Genomic DNA, 21,202 nt, shown 5'->3' with positions numbered 1-21,202 from the left:
AGGTTGAGATGTGAGCACCAAGGTTGATGTCAGATCAGGAGGGAAGTAAAGTCCATAAGACACCTAGTTCCAATTAACCAGGAAAAAACCTAGAAAGGGAGCTCTGTTTCAAGTGGCAGATAGACTAAAAATCTCAGGGACAGAGCCCACTTTCTGAGTTCAAGTTCCAAGACCAACACACACACACACACACACACACACACACACACACACACACACACACACACAGAGAGAGAGAGAGAGAGAGAGAGAGAGAGAGAGAATATAGAAAAGCCAGTATCCATGACTGTTCTTTATCCATCAGAAGGTAAAAAATCACTAGTGTGATGTCTCCATGAAAAGGTAAAATAAAAGCTATACATTCACAGCCAAAGGGCTTTCCCAAGCTTATATACTTGACCTGGTTTCATGCTTCAGGAAGCTTGAACACATGCAGGGGACAGAGAGAGACAGATATAACATGTCAGATACTCCTTTTTCCCTATTCTGGAGTTCTGACAAAAACATTAGGAGGAAAATCCTACTTATGCAAATCATGTGGTTCATTATATAAATGCTATCAGCACATTTATGATGCATTAAAATAAGTCACTTTAATATAAGTTACAGAAATTGGGGTTAGAGGCATGGCTCAGTTGGAAGAATGAAAGCAGCAGTTTGAGTCCCAGCAATGGACCTTAAAACAAAAAGAAAGAAAGAAAGAATGCTAATTCAATATTGTTTAAGGTTTTAACATTTAATAAATATTACATTAGTAAATATTTGGAGACTCACTCAGAATTTTTATATGCTTACCTTGTATCTTTTGCATTCAATTAAAGAAAATCAGAGAACTTAGCAAAGAGGCTGCTTATTGCTAGAAACGAGACTGGTGGTTCATTGTAACTGATTTGTCTTGGTCCTAACTCATCCCCCTGCCCCCAAGTAGTGGGGCTTGAACTCACTGGGCACTATCCCTTAGCTTTTTCCCTCAAGGTAATACTCAACCACATGAGCCACATCTCTGTTTCTGGGTTTTTGGCGGTTAATTGGAGTATGGGTATCAGGCATTTATCTGCCTGAGCTGGCTTTAAACCTTGATCCTCAGGTCTCAGCCTCTAGAGTAGCTAGGATTATAGGCATGAGCCACTAGCACCTGGCTGGGTCTAATTTTTGAAATGGATTCAGAACTTTTTCCTGGAAGAGCTCCTAAGTGATCATTCCAGCAAAAGTGAATGTCAGTCTACCTAAATAAATGTTCAATGAACTCAAACTGTATTCCCTTGTCTTAATGTGCTTCAAAGTACCTGTGTTTTACCTATCAGTTGGTTTAAAAAAAAATCACTGATTTTTGACAGTTTTGATAAAGTTCTATTTTTATTTAAAATGCCATTTATTTCTTTTTCAGGAAGTTTGCAGGTAAAGTACAAGCTGGACAGACACAAAGAGCCTGACGTCTTGGACTTTGATTTTAAAAACCTCGCCGATGGGCAGCTTCACCACTTGAAAATCGACAGAGCAGCATCTGTGGTCTCTGTAGAGGTGAGACAGCAGTTCAGTGGTGCCTGCTGTGACCAAAAGTAACCCTTAGAATGCAGGACTTAAGATAAAAATTTCATACTACACCTTAATAATAGAGACCCATATGGAACACTATTATTTCATCATTTTGATAAAAACATAACCTGTAATCTAGATGTCTTGTTAAAATGAGATTGTCAAAGTTATTATTAACATTTGGCCACTTAAAATACCTATCTCAGGACTGGGTAGGTTACTCAAAAGGTAGAGCCAATGCCTATTGAGCACATGGCCCCAACTTCAATTTCCAGTTCTGTCCTAAAATACTAACCTCTCCTCACTGGTTTTACTTTACATGCAGAGAAGTATCTAGTTTACCGTAGTAACTAATGGCAATATTTCCATTCCCATTGGATTCAAAAAACCAAAGGTTACAGCATTGCAAACACAAAGCTTTTCTTTAACTGAGAATATACTTTTTAAAAGTATTAACTATTTACCTTTTATTAACCATTTACCTTTTGATTTTAAGTAATTTGTTATATTTCTTGGTGAGTTACATTAGTTATACATATTTAAACTTTGAAGAGAAATAGAGGAAATGGGGAAATGGAATTTGAAGAACTGAACAAATTATTTGTGAGAGAATTTGGTCCGTTTATATCATCTCTTGCTGAATAGCACTCTATATCATCTCTTTCTGATAGCACTAACATGTGGCTTGTCTTTCTTCCTTTTTCTTGTCCTCCCTTTGATTTCAATACTCTTTCCATCAAAATTGCTAACATTTTGATGTCTGCTTCTTGTGGATCATTTAATAGGTTGACCAGTATGCAAGGAAACAAGCTATCCTGTCATCAGGGGCAGAATTCAGTGCTGTCAGATGCCTTGTGTTGGGAGCAACTTCAGGTAAGTGGAACAGTGTTTTTCTACCTAAGATGTGCTCATATAAAGCCTTAGGGAAATGAAGTTATATTGGTATTGTATTGATATCATATTGAATACAATCAGGAGTTGAATATTATATCTTTCATTTATGATTACATGGGTAGATATTGAATGTTTTCAATACAGAATTAAAATATTTGAGGTGATGATGGGCTGGTTGTCTTAATAACTTGGTCATTTAAAATAATATTTAAAAAAGCATCACCATTTTGCCAGATGATGTGGCTCACTTCTATAATCCTAGCTACTCAGAAGACTAAGATATAAGAATAGAGGCTTAGTGACACCCTGAGTAGACAAATCTACAAGACTCTTATTTCTGAATAACCAGCAAAAAGCCAGAGGTGGCAATATGGTTCGAGTGGTATAGTGCTAACAGTAGCTGAGCAAGAGTGTGAATCCCTGAGTTCAAAGCCTAGTATTTGCAAAAAGAAATGAGCAAGTAAATATTGCCACCTGAATCCCATGAATACCTATAATTTGTGAATATGTGTTTGTTTGTTTTTTAAATCATGACCTTTTTCCCAGGTGCACAAGAACAAATATAGTCAGCAAGCAAAAGTAAGCAAACACACACACACACACACACACACACACACAAAATCAAACACACCCCCCCTACACACACACAGAGTTCTTCCCTCAGTCACTCCCAGTGCCTTATAGGAGAAATGAATGATGTTCATGAATGTTCATACTACAAGATAGAAAGCTTCCCTTTATAAGTTAAGATGATAAGGGACTATGTTTAGAGACAATTTGGCTTTAAACTTCATGTCTTTAAAAGAAGATACAGTAGATGATGGAAACATACATTATATAAGTAATCAAAAAGTAGAGTAATACATGTTAGTTATATAAACTTTAAATTTCATACCAGTTAGTTGTGGAAGACAAAGCACAGATTTGAAGATGTTAATGTTTTTATTCAAGAATGACATATCCAAAAAGCATGCCATTGGGGTTGTAAGAAACTTGAAATTTAGTAAAGAAGTTTATAGCCTGGAACAGTTTAATAAAATAATAAACATTTATTTCATCTTTACCTATATACACAAATCTTGAATCAAAAGCTAGCACAAATTTTCATGTTTTCAATAGGTTTAAGATTGCTTCTGAAGCTGGATGATGGTAGCTCACGTCTGTAATCCAAGCTGTTCAGAAGGCTGAGATCTGAGGATTATGGTTCAATCCAGCTGTGGCAAGAAAGTCCATGAAACTCTTATATTCAATTAACCCAGGACCAGGCCTGGAGTTCAAATCCCAGTACCAGCACACCTGCATGTGCGCACACACGCAGATTGTTTCTGTTCTGATTCTGTTATTCCTTTGCAGACATAGAAAACAATTCCAATTTGTCTTCAGATTTTATACTTACACAGTTTATACTTACACAAATTGGAACATTACACAACATATACATGTTTTAAAACATTGCATTTCAAATGTCAAAAATAAATAATATTTATATATCTAAAATTCTGGTGAAAGAATGAGTTGGAAAAATTATTGTAAAAGTGATGCTATTACGTGTTAAAACAAGCTTTGACATGTGCTCAGATTTAAAGATGAGTTGCTATTCATTCCACTAATATGTACTAAAATAGATCACAAGAGGGAGCCATTAACTTTTAAAAGAGCATTGTCCTAAGTTATGACCAAATTTTTCAGTACTTATTTTATTTTATTTTTTTGTCAGTCCTGGGGCTTGAACTCAGGGCCTGAGCAGTATCCCTGGCTCCTTTTGCTCAAGGCTAGTACTCTACCACTTAAGCCACAGTGCCACTTCCAGCTTTTTCTGTTTATATGGTGCTGAGGAATCAAACCTAGGGCTTCATGCATGCTAGGCAAGCACTCTACCACTAAGCCACATTCCCAGCCCCTCAGTACTTATTTTTAAGTTATTAATTAGGTTTTGGGTGGGTTTCTTTTTTTTTGGTTGTATGATGGTCCTGAGGCTTGAACTCAGGGCCTGGGCACTATGCCTGAACTTCTTTTGCTCAAAGCTAGTGCTATACCACTTGAGCCACAGTTCTACTCTTGGCTTTTCTGCCTGGGCTGACTTCAAGCCATGATCCTCAGAGCTCAGCCTCCTTAACTAAGTTAGTTAAATGACAAACAAAAGTCATATTAATTATGTCAAATTATAATGTTTTGAAGTTCATACACATTGGGAATGGCTAAATCAAATGAATTTGCATGTGCAAGTAACAGAAGAACGATCATTACTAAATAATATGAAAACGTTTTAAATCGCGTGTGAACAATCCTTATTGCTTGATAACAGCCTTATTACTCTACATGTTTGTTGATTTTGACTCATTAACTATACTCAATGTTGTGACAGAGGCTTGCTTTTTCCATCCCCTTGATATTCCCAGCTCCATGTCAGGGCCCCTGAACTCTAGGCCCTTCATATTCTCTCTCACATCCAATCTTGCTCTTGAATAAACTCATTCATGCTTTGAAATAAAGCATGTCCCATCCTGGTTCATTGGGCATCTCACAATTCCCCATCATAGAAGTTTTTCAAAGGGAAAACGTGAACATGAAATTTGTATTTAAAGTGACTAAGAAGTTCTATTCAGAATTGCAGTGGGTGTTATGCTCACCCTCAGCCCACACTCCCCTAACTTCTATTGCTTCAAGATCCACTCAGTCTTTGAATCCCCTTCTTGCTTGAGGTTTAACTGTGCTTCTCCCCTGACTTCCCATTGGTTTCTCAGGGCTCTCAAGATAGGAAACAATGACCCATTTCAGTGCTACTTACTATTTATCTACCAAATATTCTCCTAAAACCCTTCTTACCTTTTTTTTTTTAATTTACAATTGATGGGACAAAAAAATGAGTCAAAGCTAAGGAACCTTGGTGAAATTTTCCATTTATACTCTTTGTCTTTGTAAGCAGAGTTGCGTTCGCTCTGATGCTGATTCCTGTGTGTGCTTAGTTTGGAACAATGGCTGTTCAGGCTGTTCTACACTTTCTGCCTCCAGTCTCATTTCAACTCATTTGTGATCCTGGGTAAGGGTTGTTTGGGCCTAGCCAGCAGAAGGAGGATGGGAATGAGATAGTTCTGACCTTGGGCTGGAGAAATCACAGCAGTATGGGAGGGAGACATGTGAGGAGTGGGAGTAGGAAGCCTGTGGATCCTAAGCAAAGAGAACAGTAATACCAAAGGAAGGTGGACAGCACCCCACCTGATTGCAGCCATTCTTACTGTCCCTTGTAGAGTTGAGAATGAACAACTTGCCTGAAGGGCTCTTTCTAATTACAGGGGCATAAAGCTATACATTCTTCATGGTCAGGTCCCACATAATACTTAAAAATCTTCAACTCATGGAAATCCAATGAGCAGGTTAAAAGATAAGTAAAATAATAATTCCATACCAGAAGGAATTTAGCACCAAAGATGGAGATGAAGAAGAGGAAGAGCAAACAACAAATACAATTTTCAACCCTGAAAAGCACTTTTTATTTCAAGGGGTATTAAGGACTTTCCTTATGCTAGGCAAGTGCTCTACCACTTAAGCCATTCCCCTATTCCTAAAACATTATTGACAAAGACAGAAAGTAACTAGGATGAAACTTGGAATGCAAGGAGATTTAAGTGAAGACAAATGCAGTATAAAATATAATTTATGAGAAGTTCACTGAATGATGTGAAGAAAAGAACCACCACTAATTATTCTTAAATAGTAGCTTGGAATATAGTGGATAAAATTTCTCAAACCACAGAGTAAAACCAAGAGAGAAAAACTAGGAGAGCAAATAAGAGGTATATGGGAATTGGATCTATTTTAACTTAAATAATTGGTAAGCCATCTAGAGAATTAGAAGTAAAGGTTATCTGAGGTTAACAAAGAAAAATTAAGATCAAATATTAACCATGCATCCTGTCTGAGGAAAATACTAGATAATTATTACAATAGAAACTGAGACACAACTGGGCATGGTGGATAATGTCTGTAATTCTTTCTACTTCAGGGGCACAGATTTGGGGATCATGGTTTGAGAGAAGCCCAGGCATAGAAGTTTAAGAGACCCCATCTCATTCAGTGGCTGGGAGCAGTGGCATGCAGCTATTTTACCAAGTACAAGGGAAGCATAGTGGCTGGGAACAGGGCAGTGCCTATTATCTCTAATGACAAGGGAAATGTAGTAGAAGGATAGCAGTCCAGACCAGCCTGGGCATGAAGCAAGGCCCTACCTCCAAAGTAACTAATGTTGCAAGAGACTGGAGGTATGGCTTGAGTGGTAGAGCACTACCTTGCAAATACAGCACCCTGAGTTAAATCTCTAGTACTGCCGAAAAAGGAAAAGAAGAGGCAAAATCATCATCTAAAGGAGAAAAATATGGAGACAAGAAATCTTAAATTTACATGTTACTGGGGGCTGGAATTATGGCCTAGTGGCAAGAGTGCTTGCCTCATATACATGAAGCCCTAGGTTCAATTCCCCAGTACCACATATACAGAAAACGGCCAGAAGGGGCGCTGTGGCTTAGGTGGCAGAGCGCTAGCCTTGAGCAAAAAGAAGCCAGGGACAGTGCTCAGGCCCTGAGTCCAAGGCCCAGGACTGGCAAAAATAAATAAATAAATAAATAAATAAAAATTTACATGTTACTTTACATCTGTGCACACAAGTACGTGTGTGTACAATGCTCATAATTACAGCTAAATAATGGATACATATAAATTCACTCATATAAATCCATACACACACAATATTAAGTAGATTCTTTAATAGATGTACATATAATGAACTAGTAATGTTTCTTTCTTGGGTAATAGCACTATCTGCAGAGGTGAAGTTCACTTATCTTTAAAAATAAAATTTCACAAAATTAGCCTTAATTCATGAATTAGTCTAATGTCTGTCTTATGTTAGTGGACCTCATTTCAGACATTGCTGTATAGTTCTTTTCCATTTTATTTTATTTTGTACTTTTGTGTTCAATAGTTAGGGCTTTTAATTATGCTGTGGTGTTATTTTTTTCAATCATTCAACTTTCCTAAAGAACTCTCTTGTTGCTGTTGCAGTATCTTCCCATTTTGATTCTTCTTGACATTCTCTCAAGTATATTAAGCAAAGGCTTTTAAAACCTTTCTCTAAAAACATGTATTTTCAGAATTCAAAAATAGGACGTGATTCTTAAAGCACCTTCGAAATTTACAATAATCTCTGTGTTGGCCCAAGCTCCTTTCACATAAGTATACTTAAAGTCTACCAGGAAAGTATAACGCAGAAAGTTCTCTAAAGTCACAGGTAATCAACCTGGCCAACATAGTTTTTATATGGATCAGAATGATGTTTATCTTTATAATAACGCAAACATCATGTCCTGCCTATAGTTGTTCCTAGAGATAGTTTCCATAGCAAACAGTTTGTAAGCTCAGTAGTTCCAACCACACTTGACTTTTCCTCAGAAGAGACTGTTCTCGTCTAGCCAAATGGATTAAGGATGCAAAATATTTGGCCTCCAAGGATGACAGACTGAAACAGTGGTGTAGAAATGAATAGAATAAAGATGAAGACCTGTAATTAAAGTCTGCAAATTCTTCCAAAGAGTATAAGCAGCAGAATATTTTCTTAACTTAGAGACAATGTAAAAAATTCTAAGAGAAGAATACCATTACCAAAACAAATTCTACAAAGAATAAGGATATTTATTTGCTATGTATTGCAATGGCAGTATACATACCATAGTCAACTAGGGGAATAATCAAAGAGTTTGAGGCAAATGGAAGGTGTGTGTGTGTGTGTGTGTGTGTGTGTGTGTGTGAGAGAGAGAGAGAGAGAGAGAGAGAGAGAGAGAGAGAGAGAGAGAGAGAGAGAGAGAGAGAGAGAAACATCCCAGAGCTTGATCTCAGTGCTTGGGCACCATCCCTGAGCTTTCTGCCTTTTTGCTCAAGGCTTGTACTCTCCACTTGAGCCACAGCTCCATGTCTGGATTTTTGGTGTTTAAATGGAGATAAAGAGTTTGGTTGGGAGGGAGTGGAGACATAGCTCAGTTAGTAGAGTGCTAGTCAGTGAGTGAAAGCATCAGGTACCCAGTTCGAGTTCCAGACCAAAAAAAGAAAAATGAAAAAATAAAAGTAAAAGAGTCTCATGTACTTTCCTGCCTGGACTGGCTTTGAAGTACAATCCTTAAATATCAGCCTCTGGAGTGGCTAGGATTATCAATGTGAGCCACTGATGCTCAGCTCAAGTAGAAGGTTTAAAAGACAAAACTGAAGAGGAATACACAGGCGTTTTGAAACAATTTTTAGTCACACGACTGACAGGTGTAATATGGATCTGAGGTTGATCATACAGTGGGGAGATGGCCTTCCACAGCTGCTTATGTAGAAAGGTTGTGGTGGGCATGGCTGTGGCTCTGGTGCAATCTTTTTGTGATAGTTACTACCAGGCAGTTGTGCCTGAGAACCTTTGTAACCTGCTGTCTTTATTTGCTTGGGCTTGCTTGGTCAGGGTTGACACAAGGCACTCCATTTTGAATCTGACATCTGGCATACTTCTTTCCTTTTATTGGCAACAATGGAGATGTCCCTAGATGCCTTGGTGTCTTGACATTCAGTAAACTTAACACACAGTGAAACTTGGTAGCATGTGTCAGCTATGGAAGTTCATTTTTAGCCTGAGTTGATGAAGTAAATGTTACTGGTAACTCAGGTAGGAAGGCTGGTGAGACTCTCATCTCCACGATCCACCGAAAGCCAGAAGTGGAGCTGTGGCTAAAATGGTAGGACACCCACTTTGAGTAAAAAAAGCTAAAGGTACATTTCCCAGTACTGGCTCAGGAAAAAAAAATTCTCATCAGGCCACACTTTGAGAGTGTCACACTTTAACAATGACCTCAGCACCCAGTGCTTCACAGCAAGTTGAACTGTATAGCAATAGGACTATGTATTCTCTGCATCTATTGTATATGTCCAATATAACAAACACTAAAGTAGATGCTAGTGTGTGCAGCAAGAGTAGAACAGTTTGCCCAGCAGGTGCCTTCTACCTGTTATGTAAGAGCAAAGGACAATCCAAGGAGTGTGACCATTTGTAACAGTTGCATTGGGTGAAATTGGTGGGAAGAGAAATCAAATGCAGTGGCCTCTGAATTTCACTGCTTCTGTTCAAAAGCTAGATCCAGTGGCTTATGAATGGCAGAAAAAAACGTTAGTCATGAAATCTAAGTTCTCTAAGTCCTCAATCATTTTCATTTTTGTCAAAGCCTATTTTCTATAACAAAACTAATTAAATGACTCACTGTCATTTATGTTATATTGTCCAAAAATGGAGATAAAACAGCAGTGTTACTAAAATCTCCAAATAAATCAAGACTGCTGGGAATTTAGCTATAACGACCAAAAAGACAATATATATCAATATCTTCTGCCTGAAGAAGACAGGCAGACAGACTAGATATGACTTGAGAGAATCAACTTGAGCTTAAAAATTGGTTATTAACTAATTAAAATACACCTATGTGCTGTGGAAAGGCACGGACATTTATTATAGCAGGAGGACTAGTACAGTGATCCTGTGGGGAGCTGGTGGCTCATGCCTGTAATTCTAGTTACTCAGGAGCATCTAAGGATTATAGTTTGAAGAAAGCCAGGACAGAAAAAGTCTATGAGACTCTTATCTCCAATTAACTACCAAAGATCTGGAAGTGGAGCCTTGGTTCAAGTGGCAGAGCACTAGTGTTGAGCAAAAAAGCTCAGGTACACTTCCAGGCCCCGAGTTCAAGCCCTAGGATAGGCAAAATTTTTAAAAAAAGATCGTATCATTATTTCAGTGTGAACATATTATGAACATATTATAAACAATTATGAACATATCTGAAAGATATAAATAGAACAAAAGGAAAAACACCTTGTTGAGAAAGAAGGGTGAACATGGGGGCCTGGATTCCAGTTCTTCTACCTAAATAGCCTTAGTGACCTATTACTAGCCTTACTAGCCTTAGTGGCCTATTACTAACTTCTGAGCCGTAGGCTCTTATAAAATAAGAATAAAAGTATTCATTTATTTATGCTACAATGATTAAAACAAGAGCACTTATAAAGTCAGCACACTTGGTGAATTCTTGGTAGCTGTTTGCTGGTTGTTAGGAAAAGAATACCAAAGGGCTCATTTTTCACAGTGAATGGGTAAGGGGAATGTCAGCAAAGACCAGGCATCCTCAGCATGTTGACACAGCTTTCTCTGCTGGGTAGAGGATAGAGTTTTAAGCACTTGAGGTTTATCTACAACTTTCTCTCTCCAGATTTTATGCCCACTGATCACAAGGAAAGGCAAATGTAATTATCACTGAAATCAATAATAATGGGATGTTTTGTCTCTAGTATCTCTTCTCTTGAGTCTTATAATAACCAACTTTGTTGTTTGGGGTAAAGATAGGTCCTTAGAATGGGGAAAGGACCATTCAGAGTTTGTGGAAAAGGGAACAGAGGCCACCAGGTCAAGAGGAAAGGAAGTGGTCCTACTTTTGGATTGCACCTTTGAGCTATGAGCAGGCAGCCAGATTGGAGAAACCAACAGAATTTAGCGGGGCACCTAGTAGTTCATGCCTGTAATGGTAGCTACTGTGGAGGGTGAGACCTAGAAAGCCATGGTTCAAGGCCAACGTGGCATAAAAATCTGGGAGACTTCATCAGCAAAAGGTCAGTTCAAGGTTGGGCTCAAGTGATAGAGCACCAGTTGAGCAAGAAAGCCAAGCAAGAGTACAAAGTTTTGCATTGAAGCACTGATATCTGCAGGAATATTTATATAAAACCAATTAATTTAATTAAAATTATTTTAGTTAAATTATTTGATCTTTTAAAAATAATTGAAAAGACCGGTTAATTAATTTGAGTAAAGTTAAAGTCAATTCAAATAAAATTGATTGTTAATTAAATAAGGTTAATTTAGATAGAATTAATTTAAATATAATTAATTGATTAGCTAAAATAACCTATAGAATGTTATTTTATTCTACTTTTTAGTGCTGGTCCTGGAATTTGAACTCAGGACCTGGGTGCTCTTGAGCTTTTTTGCTCAAGGCTAGCGTGCTCTACCACTTGAGTCACAGCTATCCATTTGGCTTTTTTGATAGTTAATTGCAGAAAAGCATTTCACAGGCTTTTCTGCCCAGGCTGGCTTCCAACTGTGATCCTCAGATCTCAGCCTCCTGGATAACTAGGATTACATGGGCGAGTCACCAGCATCTGGTTAAAACCTATAGAAATGAACAGGAAATTTCCAAGAGGGCTGCTGCCCTCAAAGGGGCATTTCACATTGCCAAGGCTTTAAGTTCCTCAAACAATGCATTGGAATGATGATCACTTGAAAATCAAACTGTCCTAGGCACTGGATGCACCTGGGAAAGGTTTAGTGCCTTGGCCAAAGTTACTGTCCTGTTTGTCACTGAGGCCACCACTGGCTCTGGGTCTTAGAAGGATGGGGAGACAAGGAACTCAAAGAGTGGTTGATTTCAGCAGGTCTATTCAGCTACATAACACCTCCATGGTCCTGATTGTTTGTCCCCACCTTTTGCCAGCAGAGCTCCCAGGAGCTGACACAGACACACAACTGGCAGCAACACATGGCTTCACTGGCTGCCTCTCAGCAGTGAGCTTTGGTGGCATTACTCCACTGAAGGCAGCTCTGCGCCCAGGAGGAGCTGCCGGAGTCACCATCCTTGGCTCAGTAATTGCTGCTACCAGCTGCATGGAGGGGGCAAGGCCTGGCGCCCCAGCGTGGGAACTGACACCCAGCCTCATCAGGGGCACAGGTGCATGCCCTCAGCTGCTCATTATCTCTTTTCCTCTATTCCCTCCCTCCCTCTCTCATTCCCTCCCTCCCTCCCTCCCTCCTTCCCTTCCTCACTTCTTCTTTATTTCTTCTATTCTTTCTTTCCCTTTCCATTCTTTCTCTGCTTTATTTTATTCCTTTCTTTCTTTTTCATTTTCCCTCCCTCCCTCCCTCCCTCCCTCCCTTCCTTTCTTTTTTCCTCCCTTCCTTCCTTTCTTTTTTCCTCCCTTTCTTTGTTTCACACTGCATTGTGAGTTCTTCCAATCTTTGGAAATTTCTTCTGCGTTCTCCTCTTTCTCTTTCTCCCTTTTCCTACTGTAGGTTCTGGATCAAGCAATGAAGAAAAACCCTTAGTTAATGCAGATACAAAGGACTCTGCTGCCATCAGAAGTAAAGGGTGGTGTTGGCATAATATGAGAGATGTCTATAAGAATCACTGCAGATTAGTAGGATCAAAGTCAAACATTGCAAATTCTTTGATGTTCAACTTAATTTAAGGAGTCCTACTCCTTAGGTGACAATAGAGTAAAAGGAAGTGATATTTCACCCCAAAACACTTTCAAATGAACAGTTGCCAAACTAAAGAATATTGGTAAGTTTTTCATTTAAAAATATCCCCTGCTGTTCCTTAAGAGATTTTACATATGCTTAAAAATCTGTAGCTCTCCTGCCTGGAGAGAACAAATCTTTTAGTTTTTTGCTAGCTGTATTTTACTAGTGGAGTAAATGGAATCTTATTAACACCCCCCCCCCAAAGTGTTTTTGTGGTGCTTTGTGCACAGTACTAAGTCTGCAGATAGTTTCCTACAGTCTGAAACAGGATTCAGATTTTAATGTCTTAAAAGACAGGGAGTCAACTGGATGTAAGTAGCTCACGTTTCTAATCCTAGCTATTTTGGAGGAATAAAATTGAAGATTATGTTTCAAAGCCAGCAGACAGGAATGTCCTTGAGATGCTTATCTCCAATTAAGAACTACAAAAGCTGAAAGTGAAGCTGTGGCTCAAGTGGTAGACAGCTAGTCTTAGGGACAGCACCCAGGCCCTGAGTTCAAGTTCCAGAACACACACACACACACACACACACACACACACACACACACACACACACACACACACAGAGTCTACATGCTTCTCTCAGTGTATTTCATTTTAACACCATATTAAAATATTTTGGAATGAAGGGACCTATTTCAGTTGAAGAAGTACAAGTATAAATATCAAATGTTATCCTGATCTTGTATACAATATGGTGCCTGAGTCAGAATTTACCTCAGTTGCAAATATGACATTCTCCCTTCTCATTCAAAGTTGTTTATATAAGATGTTGCCAAAAGAAGACCACCACCTGGATCAGGCAGAAGAGGGGTTATTGGGAGAACCAAACATCTAGCCTGAACCAGATGTACGTGTGCAGAGGGAACTGATGGCAGAGAGAGATTATTTAGGGGAGAATGGAAAGGAGATATGACTGCACTTATGAGGAAGTGCTGCAGAGCCTGGGGGACCTCCCAATGTCCCAGGTGCACCAGTTACCTGGGTTACAGGTGCTGGGCAGGTCCACGTGCAGTCATGCACCAAGAGCGAACAAAGGGGAAGGGTTCCATGTGCTGCTTCACATAGAGAGAAAACAAAGGGAATGAGCTATGTTCCCTGGTGGTCCTAACAATTTATATTCTCTTGATTTCATTATTGCAGACAGCATAGTAAGGAGGAGGTGACTGTAAGCCACTCGCTGAATTGCTTTCTCAAACAAGATAATAATTCCAAGTTGGGTGGGACCTCCATAAGCCCCAGCACTCATATGCAGGGCTGTACACCTCATCCACACATCATACATGCTCATTTCAGGTATATTCATGTGGATGAAAGACAGAAGAGAATTCAGACATTTTATAGTGTCAGCAAATCTTTAAATATTTTCACCTTTTCTCTCTCAACTACTTTAAATTTTGCAGTGAGTTAAGTATGCAGGCTATATTTAATGAGACCTCTGTTTCTCAATTCCATGAATAACAAAACCCAATAAATGTTATTTATGACTTAGCTGAAAGATAATTGAATGCTGATATGGGTGACTCAAGCCCATAATCCTAGCTACTCAGGAGACTGAGCTCTGAGGATTGAAGTACAAAGCTAGCCTGGGCAGGAAAGTCTGTGAGACTTTTATCTTCAATTAACCATCTGAAAACTCGAAATGGACCTGTGGCTCAAAGTGATAGAATGCTAGCTTTGAGCATCAGACCCTGGGCTCAAGCTTGGAAAGTTACTACTACTACTATTAGTAAAAAATTAGGTGGTAATCTCAAATTGTGTCTGCTTTATTTTTTAGTAGAAGTGTTCATTATAATGAAAAATTAATTTAAAATAAATGAGGTCAGTATTTTCAGAATAAAGATGCAAGTCATAGTTATGAAATATCATAGGTGAGAAGTTACTCATGAAGATACAGTATATTCATAAACTTCTTTGTTAAATAACAACTCCTTTGTACAACTATGTAAAGATAATAATAGAAACAAAACCCTACCCACAATAAAACACTGCTTTTTCTGAAAAATAAAATTGTATGGTTCATACCTTCATATTAGAGAGATCAGAGATAATAGTGAAACTGATTCTAGCACAAAAGATCTGGTCTTTGAATTTTGAGCTTTTGGTGAATACTATTAACTGGACTTCAAAGGGAAGGAGTCCACCCCAGTGAGTCCCCTGAGGACTCTCACTTGCTTGGTTCCTGATAGATAGAATAAACAAATAGAACTCAGAACATCACAGGATATAACCAGGTGAGTGTAGCAGTCTCTCCATTTGTCTTGTATCTGCCTTGGATCTGGGCATGGCTAGTTGCTGGGTTGAGTACATTCACTTCCGGTGTGGTGCTCATGTAGGATTTTCATCCCTTTTCGTAACCCACCAAATCTACATATTCATGTAAAATATTCAATCTGTATCAAGAATTATTTCAACAGATAAATTTCTCTGGATGCTGTATTTTATATTATCATTTTTTCTTGCAAAAGGAGAAAAAACTGAAGAAGTTAAACTAAAAAAAAAGTAAAACCCAGCAAACCAGAGCACTTAGGGAGCACAGTGGATGGGTAGAGAGGTCATCCAGACAGATTGAAAGACAGGCATGAAGATCTGTCAGAAACACATTCACAGTGAGGTTATGGAATGCATCAGGTCTCCATTCAAATAATCTCAGCCTTTGTTGAAGGTGAGTGAAGATTAAATATTTCAGGACTTCATTAAACTGTACAAAGCCAACAAATGAAACAATGAACAAAGTGGGCCAGAGTTAAAAGCATCCAGTCACATATATGAATGTTAGGATGTACTGCTGGGCTACTGTAATGTTGACAGTAATTGTCATCAAATAGCTTGATTACTGTTAGGATATTTACCAGTCTTTACACTTACATATAATAGTTCTAAAGCAAAGCCCTTAGAACTATATATAAAAGTAGCTGAAGCACACCTGTGGTGGTGGGTCCTGCTTATACTTGTAGTTACTTAGCAGGTAGAAATGAGGAGGACTACATAGGCTGCAAGTCAAGAGTCAACCAGGGATGTGTGGGTTACTTCAGGGTTGAGTACACTTCTCCTTAGGTGCTGGTTATTGGTAGACATCTCTTGGTGTTTTGTTAGTTCATGTCCAGAGTCAGAACCTAGATGCTGGTACCTAGAATCTGTAGACTGTCTGCTGGCTTTAACAGCAAGGCAGTTGTTACCATCTTTGTCACACAGTGACATATTATGCATGTCATTAAGTACAACTACTCACCTCTGTCCTGTAAACAAAAGGGTGAAATAAGGTACAAACCCTAGAAGGCAGCGGCTCCTCAACATCTGTAGGACTCAGCGGGATGAGTGTTGTCTATATCACGATTGTAATTCAATAGTATATCAGCATCCAAGTCAAATTTTATTGAAGTGTTTGTACAACAACCTTATTACTCTGACAGAACTACACACATACAATTAGAATTACTAGTTCTATTGCTAAGTGGGACATGACTACAAATTTATGTTGTGTTTTTGCATTTAAATGGGAAGGCATTAGCTGAAGTCCAATTCAGTCTAAAGATATACCTATAGAAAGCAGAAAGCAGCTTCCGTTTGTAGAAATTTAGAAATAAGAAATGCTATGATGGCATGGTAGACCCTTATGGTTTGGTCTAAGTTCCTAATTCCTCTCTGACAATATCTTCTGTTCTTTTCTCTCACCAGGTACCATAGCAGTAGTGGTATTTATCTTGGTTTGCCTTGCTGCAATAGCTGTGCACATTTATCGACAAAGATGGCTGTACCACAAAAACAAAGATGATACTGAAAAAGCTGGAGCAGAGGCTGAAACTTCTCTGAAAAGTGAGCTCACTGTGCACAACATAGTCAGTGAGAATTAGAAGGGTATCTTCTGATTGACAGCTAAGATTTATCCATCACTGTGACTTTCTTTCCATGCCTGGGACTTTCTTCCCAAGACAGAGACTCTGAAGAGATGAATATATAGCCTTGATCCTTGGGGCCCAAGCTGTGGGTGTACAGAGCTATTAACTTGTCCATGTCCGGCATCAGACAAAGTACCGCAAGGCTCTACTCAGGGCCCCTTCATGATCTACTGTGTAGCAGAGACCTAAGTGTGGTCACCAATCATTATTTGACACTTTCCAACTGTTCTTCACAAGTTCTTCTAAAATTAAAACGTAATTTGTCTAATGACTGTGGATTTTAAATAAGTACATAATTTGAGCTATGGCTCTACTTTTCCTTAAAAACATCACACAGAAGGGGGGTGTCCTGTGGATCAGGCCTTTAATCTAACTACTCAGGGAGCTGAGATCTGAGGATCATGGTTTGAAGCCAGCCAGGTCAAGAAAGTCCCCGAGATTCTTATCTTCAATTAATCAACACACACACACACACACACACACACACACACACACACACACACACACCACTGTCTCACAGGAGTTTATAAAAACCAAAGTTGGACTCCAGAGTAGTTCTGTGTTACTTTGACACCTCTTTGAACCTTTATCGGTCTGACATTTACTAAACAGAAAATTCTTCTCCTCCAATCTTAGTTGGATCATAATTTTGTAAACTAGGGCCCAGTGGCAAAAATACATTTGGCAACTGAAAATCAATACAAAACAAATTTTACAATTTTTTTCCATAATTACTGATGTGCCTTTTAAAAATCAGTTTGTATATATTTTAGTAATGAAATAATTACTGGATGCAAGCTATGAAACTTTACTATTGAATTATGGAAACAAGAACAGAGAGCAAAACATGTAGAAGACTTAAGTATGTAATAATTTGCTTATTTTTTCTTTTCAGTTTGTAATTATAGTCTTTTGAGATTCTAATACTGATTACCTAATGACCTAATAAGTAGTGTTTTCTAGCTCTATGTTTTCTATATGCATTTTCTGCGCCCAGGCACAGACACTGTGTTAGTGAAATTGGGTTTTTAGACACCAGGTCCAAAGTGTAGGAGACTCACATTAGGTCTGTCCCCAACCCCATATGCCAAATAAGGAGACATGTTGAAGGGCCAACAAAGGACATTTGTTACATGGCAACTATTGGAAGACATTTTAGTACATCTTCAGCTGTCTTCAGCAGTGCAGACATTAGCCTTTCATTAAATGGACAGAATGTGGGCAAGAGGTGAGGAAGGTCTGCATCATTCATACAACCTCAGTATGGCCTGGTTGTATTGTTATCACTTTACTCTTGGGACAAAACAAGAACAACTTGTGTGATTTGAGATCTCCTGAGCTTGTGATTATTTTCTTTACGATGATAAGAAGAAGCATTGCCTGATTGAGGGGGTAGTGTACCTTCCACACAAGATACTTGCCAGTGAATATTTTCTTTCCCGGAGCCCAACAAGGTTATAAGGTGACTACATCAAAGAATAGCACAGAGACAAAGTTGGTGGACTTTTAGTTAATTCACAGGGACCAGCAAGACATCTTTTTTTTTTTTTAAGTTTATTTATTTATTTGAGATACAGTCTTGTGTTAGTGCAGGCTGGCCTTGAACTCTTTTTTTTTTTTTTTTTTTTTTTTTTGGCCAGTACTAGGCTGTGAACTCATGGCCTGAGCACTGTCCCTGGCTTCTCTTTGCTCAAAGCTAGCACTCTGCCACTTGAGCCACAGCGCCACTTCTGGCCATTTTCTGTATATGTGGTACTGAGGAATCGAACCCAGGGCCTCATGTATACGAGGCAAGCACTCTTGCCACTAGGCCATATTCCCAGCCCTCAGCAAGACATCTTTTAAGTTGCCTCTTACATTAACACTCCAAGTATATTCACCTATACCCACATGTGACTGAAACATAATCTTACCATTATTTTCCTTAAGTATAAGATACTTGTTCAGTTTGTGTTTATGGTCCTGTGATTCTCTTTTTCTAAAGCTTATTAAAAAATTTTGTATTATCTGATTTTATTTTCACTTTTTATGGATTAAAGTAATATTTTGAACCATAGCTCCCTATTTCTCTTTTTAAATTTTGAATTGACTTAGGTTAAAATCTCCCTGCCCAAGTTATCTATCACCCTATCTAGTTACTTGTAAGAGTCCCCCAAAAGGATATTAGTTTATGGTAAGGAAATTTATCAGTTGTGTGACCTGACCTAAATGTATCATTCTACTCCAGAGTCACCAAACCAACAAGTTTATTTCAGACTAGGATAGACTGGTATACGAGGAGAACCAAATATTTGTATTAACCACAGAAATTATTTCAGTAGCTTTCTTGTAACTGTTACTACCATGTGGAACCTGCATTTACACTCAGTAGCCTATAAGTCTAACAAGAATGCCCTACGTTCATTGTATCCCACCTGTAATATGCCCACCAAGTACTATTTAGGTAACGTATTTTGTCCAACAGGAAGACTTGGAACTATATAAATTTAACCTTGCTATTACCTTTTAGTATACATCTACTCTTCTGTATTTTTTGTATTTTAACAATGGCAAAAGATGTCTTGTGTATTTTATTTGCTTTTCAAAAGCCTGTCTCTTCTAATGGTTTCTGATTAGAATTAAATTATCATGCATTTATATAACAAACTGTTATATATTTAATACAATATGCATTATCTCAACTTCTATGAGTCAGGATCTGGGCCTTGGTTCACAGGTCTTTTGCCAAACTGCCAAATTGGGCCAGGGATCTGGAGACTCAGCTAGGAAAGGATCTGCTCTTTGCACCCTGTGTTTTGGTGGCATTCAGTTCCTTTCTGCGGCAGAATTCATAGTGTTAGAAAAATGGAGGAGAAAGGAAAAGGAAAAAACTGGACTCTGTTCAACAGGCTAGGACTGTTTATCAAGGCAAAACAGTGAGGGGCCCAGCCTTCCCATGGGCTTGGAGGCTGATCTAGGGGTGGGGGTGGGGGCAGAGGTTCCAGTCAGGGGTTTTATAGTGTCAGAGGGAGGAGAACAGCAGTTACTTGAGTTGAGTGTAAAGGAAGTGACTACAGACACAGGCAAAGAATAGGTAAGTATGCCCTTTTCCAAAGTGTCAAACTTTTTAAATGTTCAAACAGCCCTCCATCTGTCTTGCCTAGACAATTTGACCTTCACAGGGTCCAGTTCTGTCTTCCAACCACTTTAACCCTTTCTTGGCCTTACAGTTTGGCCTCAGAGCCTTACAGGCCTGGTCTGAAGTAGAATGTTTACAGCCAGGCTCAGGTCGCATTGCCCTGCCTGTTTCAATCATATCTCTACCTACATGGGGCAATAGAATGGGGGCCAGTCCTTCACATAGCATCTCACTTGTTCATTGTCACCATGGTCAGTGGCTAGCAGAGGAGATATGCTTGGGAGCAAGTCTGCCAGCAACAGAGAGTTATGAGCAAAGTAATTATGAGAGTAATATTCCATCCCCTGTGCCATAACCTCTTACTTAGAAGCAACTCTCTGGTCATTCCTATCTATGGTTATGAACCTAGAGGCTGGGAGGCATGTTCTGTTCTTTGTATTGATAGTTCTTTTTTTTTTTTTTTGGCCAGTCCTGGGCCTTGGACTCAGGGCCTGAGCACTGTCCCTGGCTTCTTCCCGCTCAAGGCTAGCACTCTGCCACTTGAGCCACAGCGCCGCTTCTGGCCGTTTTCTGTATATGTGGTGCTGGGGAATCGAACCCAGGGCCTCGTGTATCCGAGGCAGGCACTCTTGCCACTAGGCCATATCCCCAGCCCAGTATTGATAGTTCTTTAAGTGAATGATTTTTAAAATATAAAGGATCTTGTTTACTGATGGTCCCTGGTTTATAGCGGATTTTTTTTCTAATGTTGTGAGAGAAAGCAATGGACAGTTAGTAGAAACTACACTTGGAATTTTGTGATTTGGCCTTTTACTGGGACTATAGTTGTGAGAAGGTGAGCAGCAAGCAGCATGCAACAGCTCCCTGCAGCCACATGGTCCCAGGAGAAGCAACTGATGACCCATAGAGCATTGTGCTGCTAAGTTAGGATGTTTGGGAGGTTATGTGCAATTCCCCCTTTGATGCTGTTTTTATCTCACAATGGGTTTATTAGGACATGATCTCATCTGAAAGAGTATCTATATAATAATAAATGAAGGAGAGTACCTTAGAGACTGACCTATGTGCTCTTTGCCTTAAAGGCTCATGCAACTTGGAGGAAATTTTAACAAACAAGATGGGATATATTTAATACATGGCTGAGTTTAGACATCAAGAAATCACCGTGCTTTAACAAATGATCATCTTATGTGCTAAGAGAACACATCACTTTGGTAACTGGTATTTTACAGATGTATTGGTAGTGAATTAATTGCACAACACTTCCTGCAAAGAGAGAAGCAAAATAGCTGTGCCACATTGCAGTGCTGTATATCTATCTACTTTCTCTGATTTCTAATATTTACCTGATTGTTAATGAAATATTTTAATTAAATATGGGAAATACTTTA

General features: G+C 38.9%; 1 protein-coding gene across 1 annotated transcript in view; it reads left to right on the top strand.

Moving 5' to 3' along the window:
• The window catches only part of LOC125352476 (contactin-associated protein-like 3), an 86,539-nt gene extending 69,891 nt beyond the window's left edge, over positions 1-16,648 (top strand). The window contains exons 19-23 of the mRNA XM_048347606.1: positions 1,388-1,521; positions 2,322-2,409; positions 11,991-12,221; positions 12,563-12,631; positions 16,473-16,648. Coding sequence (XP_048203563.1) covers positions 1,388-1,521; positions 2,322-2,409; positions 11,991-12,221; positions 12,563-12,631; positions 16,473-16,648 — 698 coding nt within the window. The remainder of the gene's footprint in view (positions 1-1,387; positions 1,522-2,321; positions 2,410-11,990; positions 12,222-12,562; positions 12,632-16,472) is intronic.
• Positions 16,649-21,202: the final 4,554 nt, after the last annotated feature.

This window comes from Perognathus longimembris, chromosome 1, assembly GCF_023159225.1.
Source record: "Perognathus longimembris pacificus isolate PPM17 chromosome 1, ASM2315922v1, whole genome shotgun sequence".
Classification (NCBI taxonomy): Eukaryota; Metazoa; Chordata; class Mammalia; order Rodentia; family Heteromyidae; genus Perognathus; species Perognathus longimembris.
This window is presented reverse-complemented; position numbering and strand designations above follow the sequence as displayed.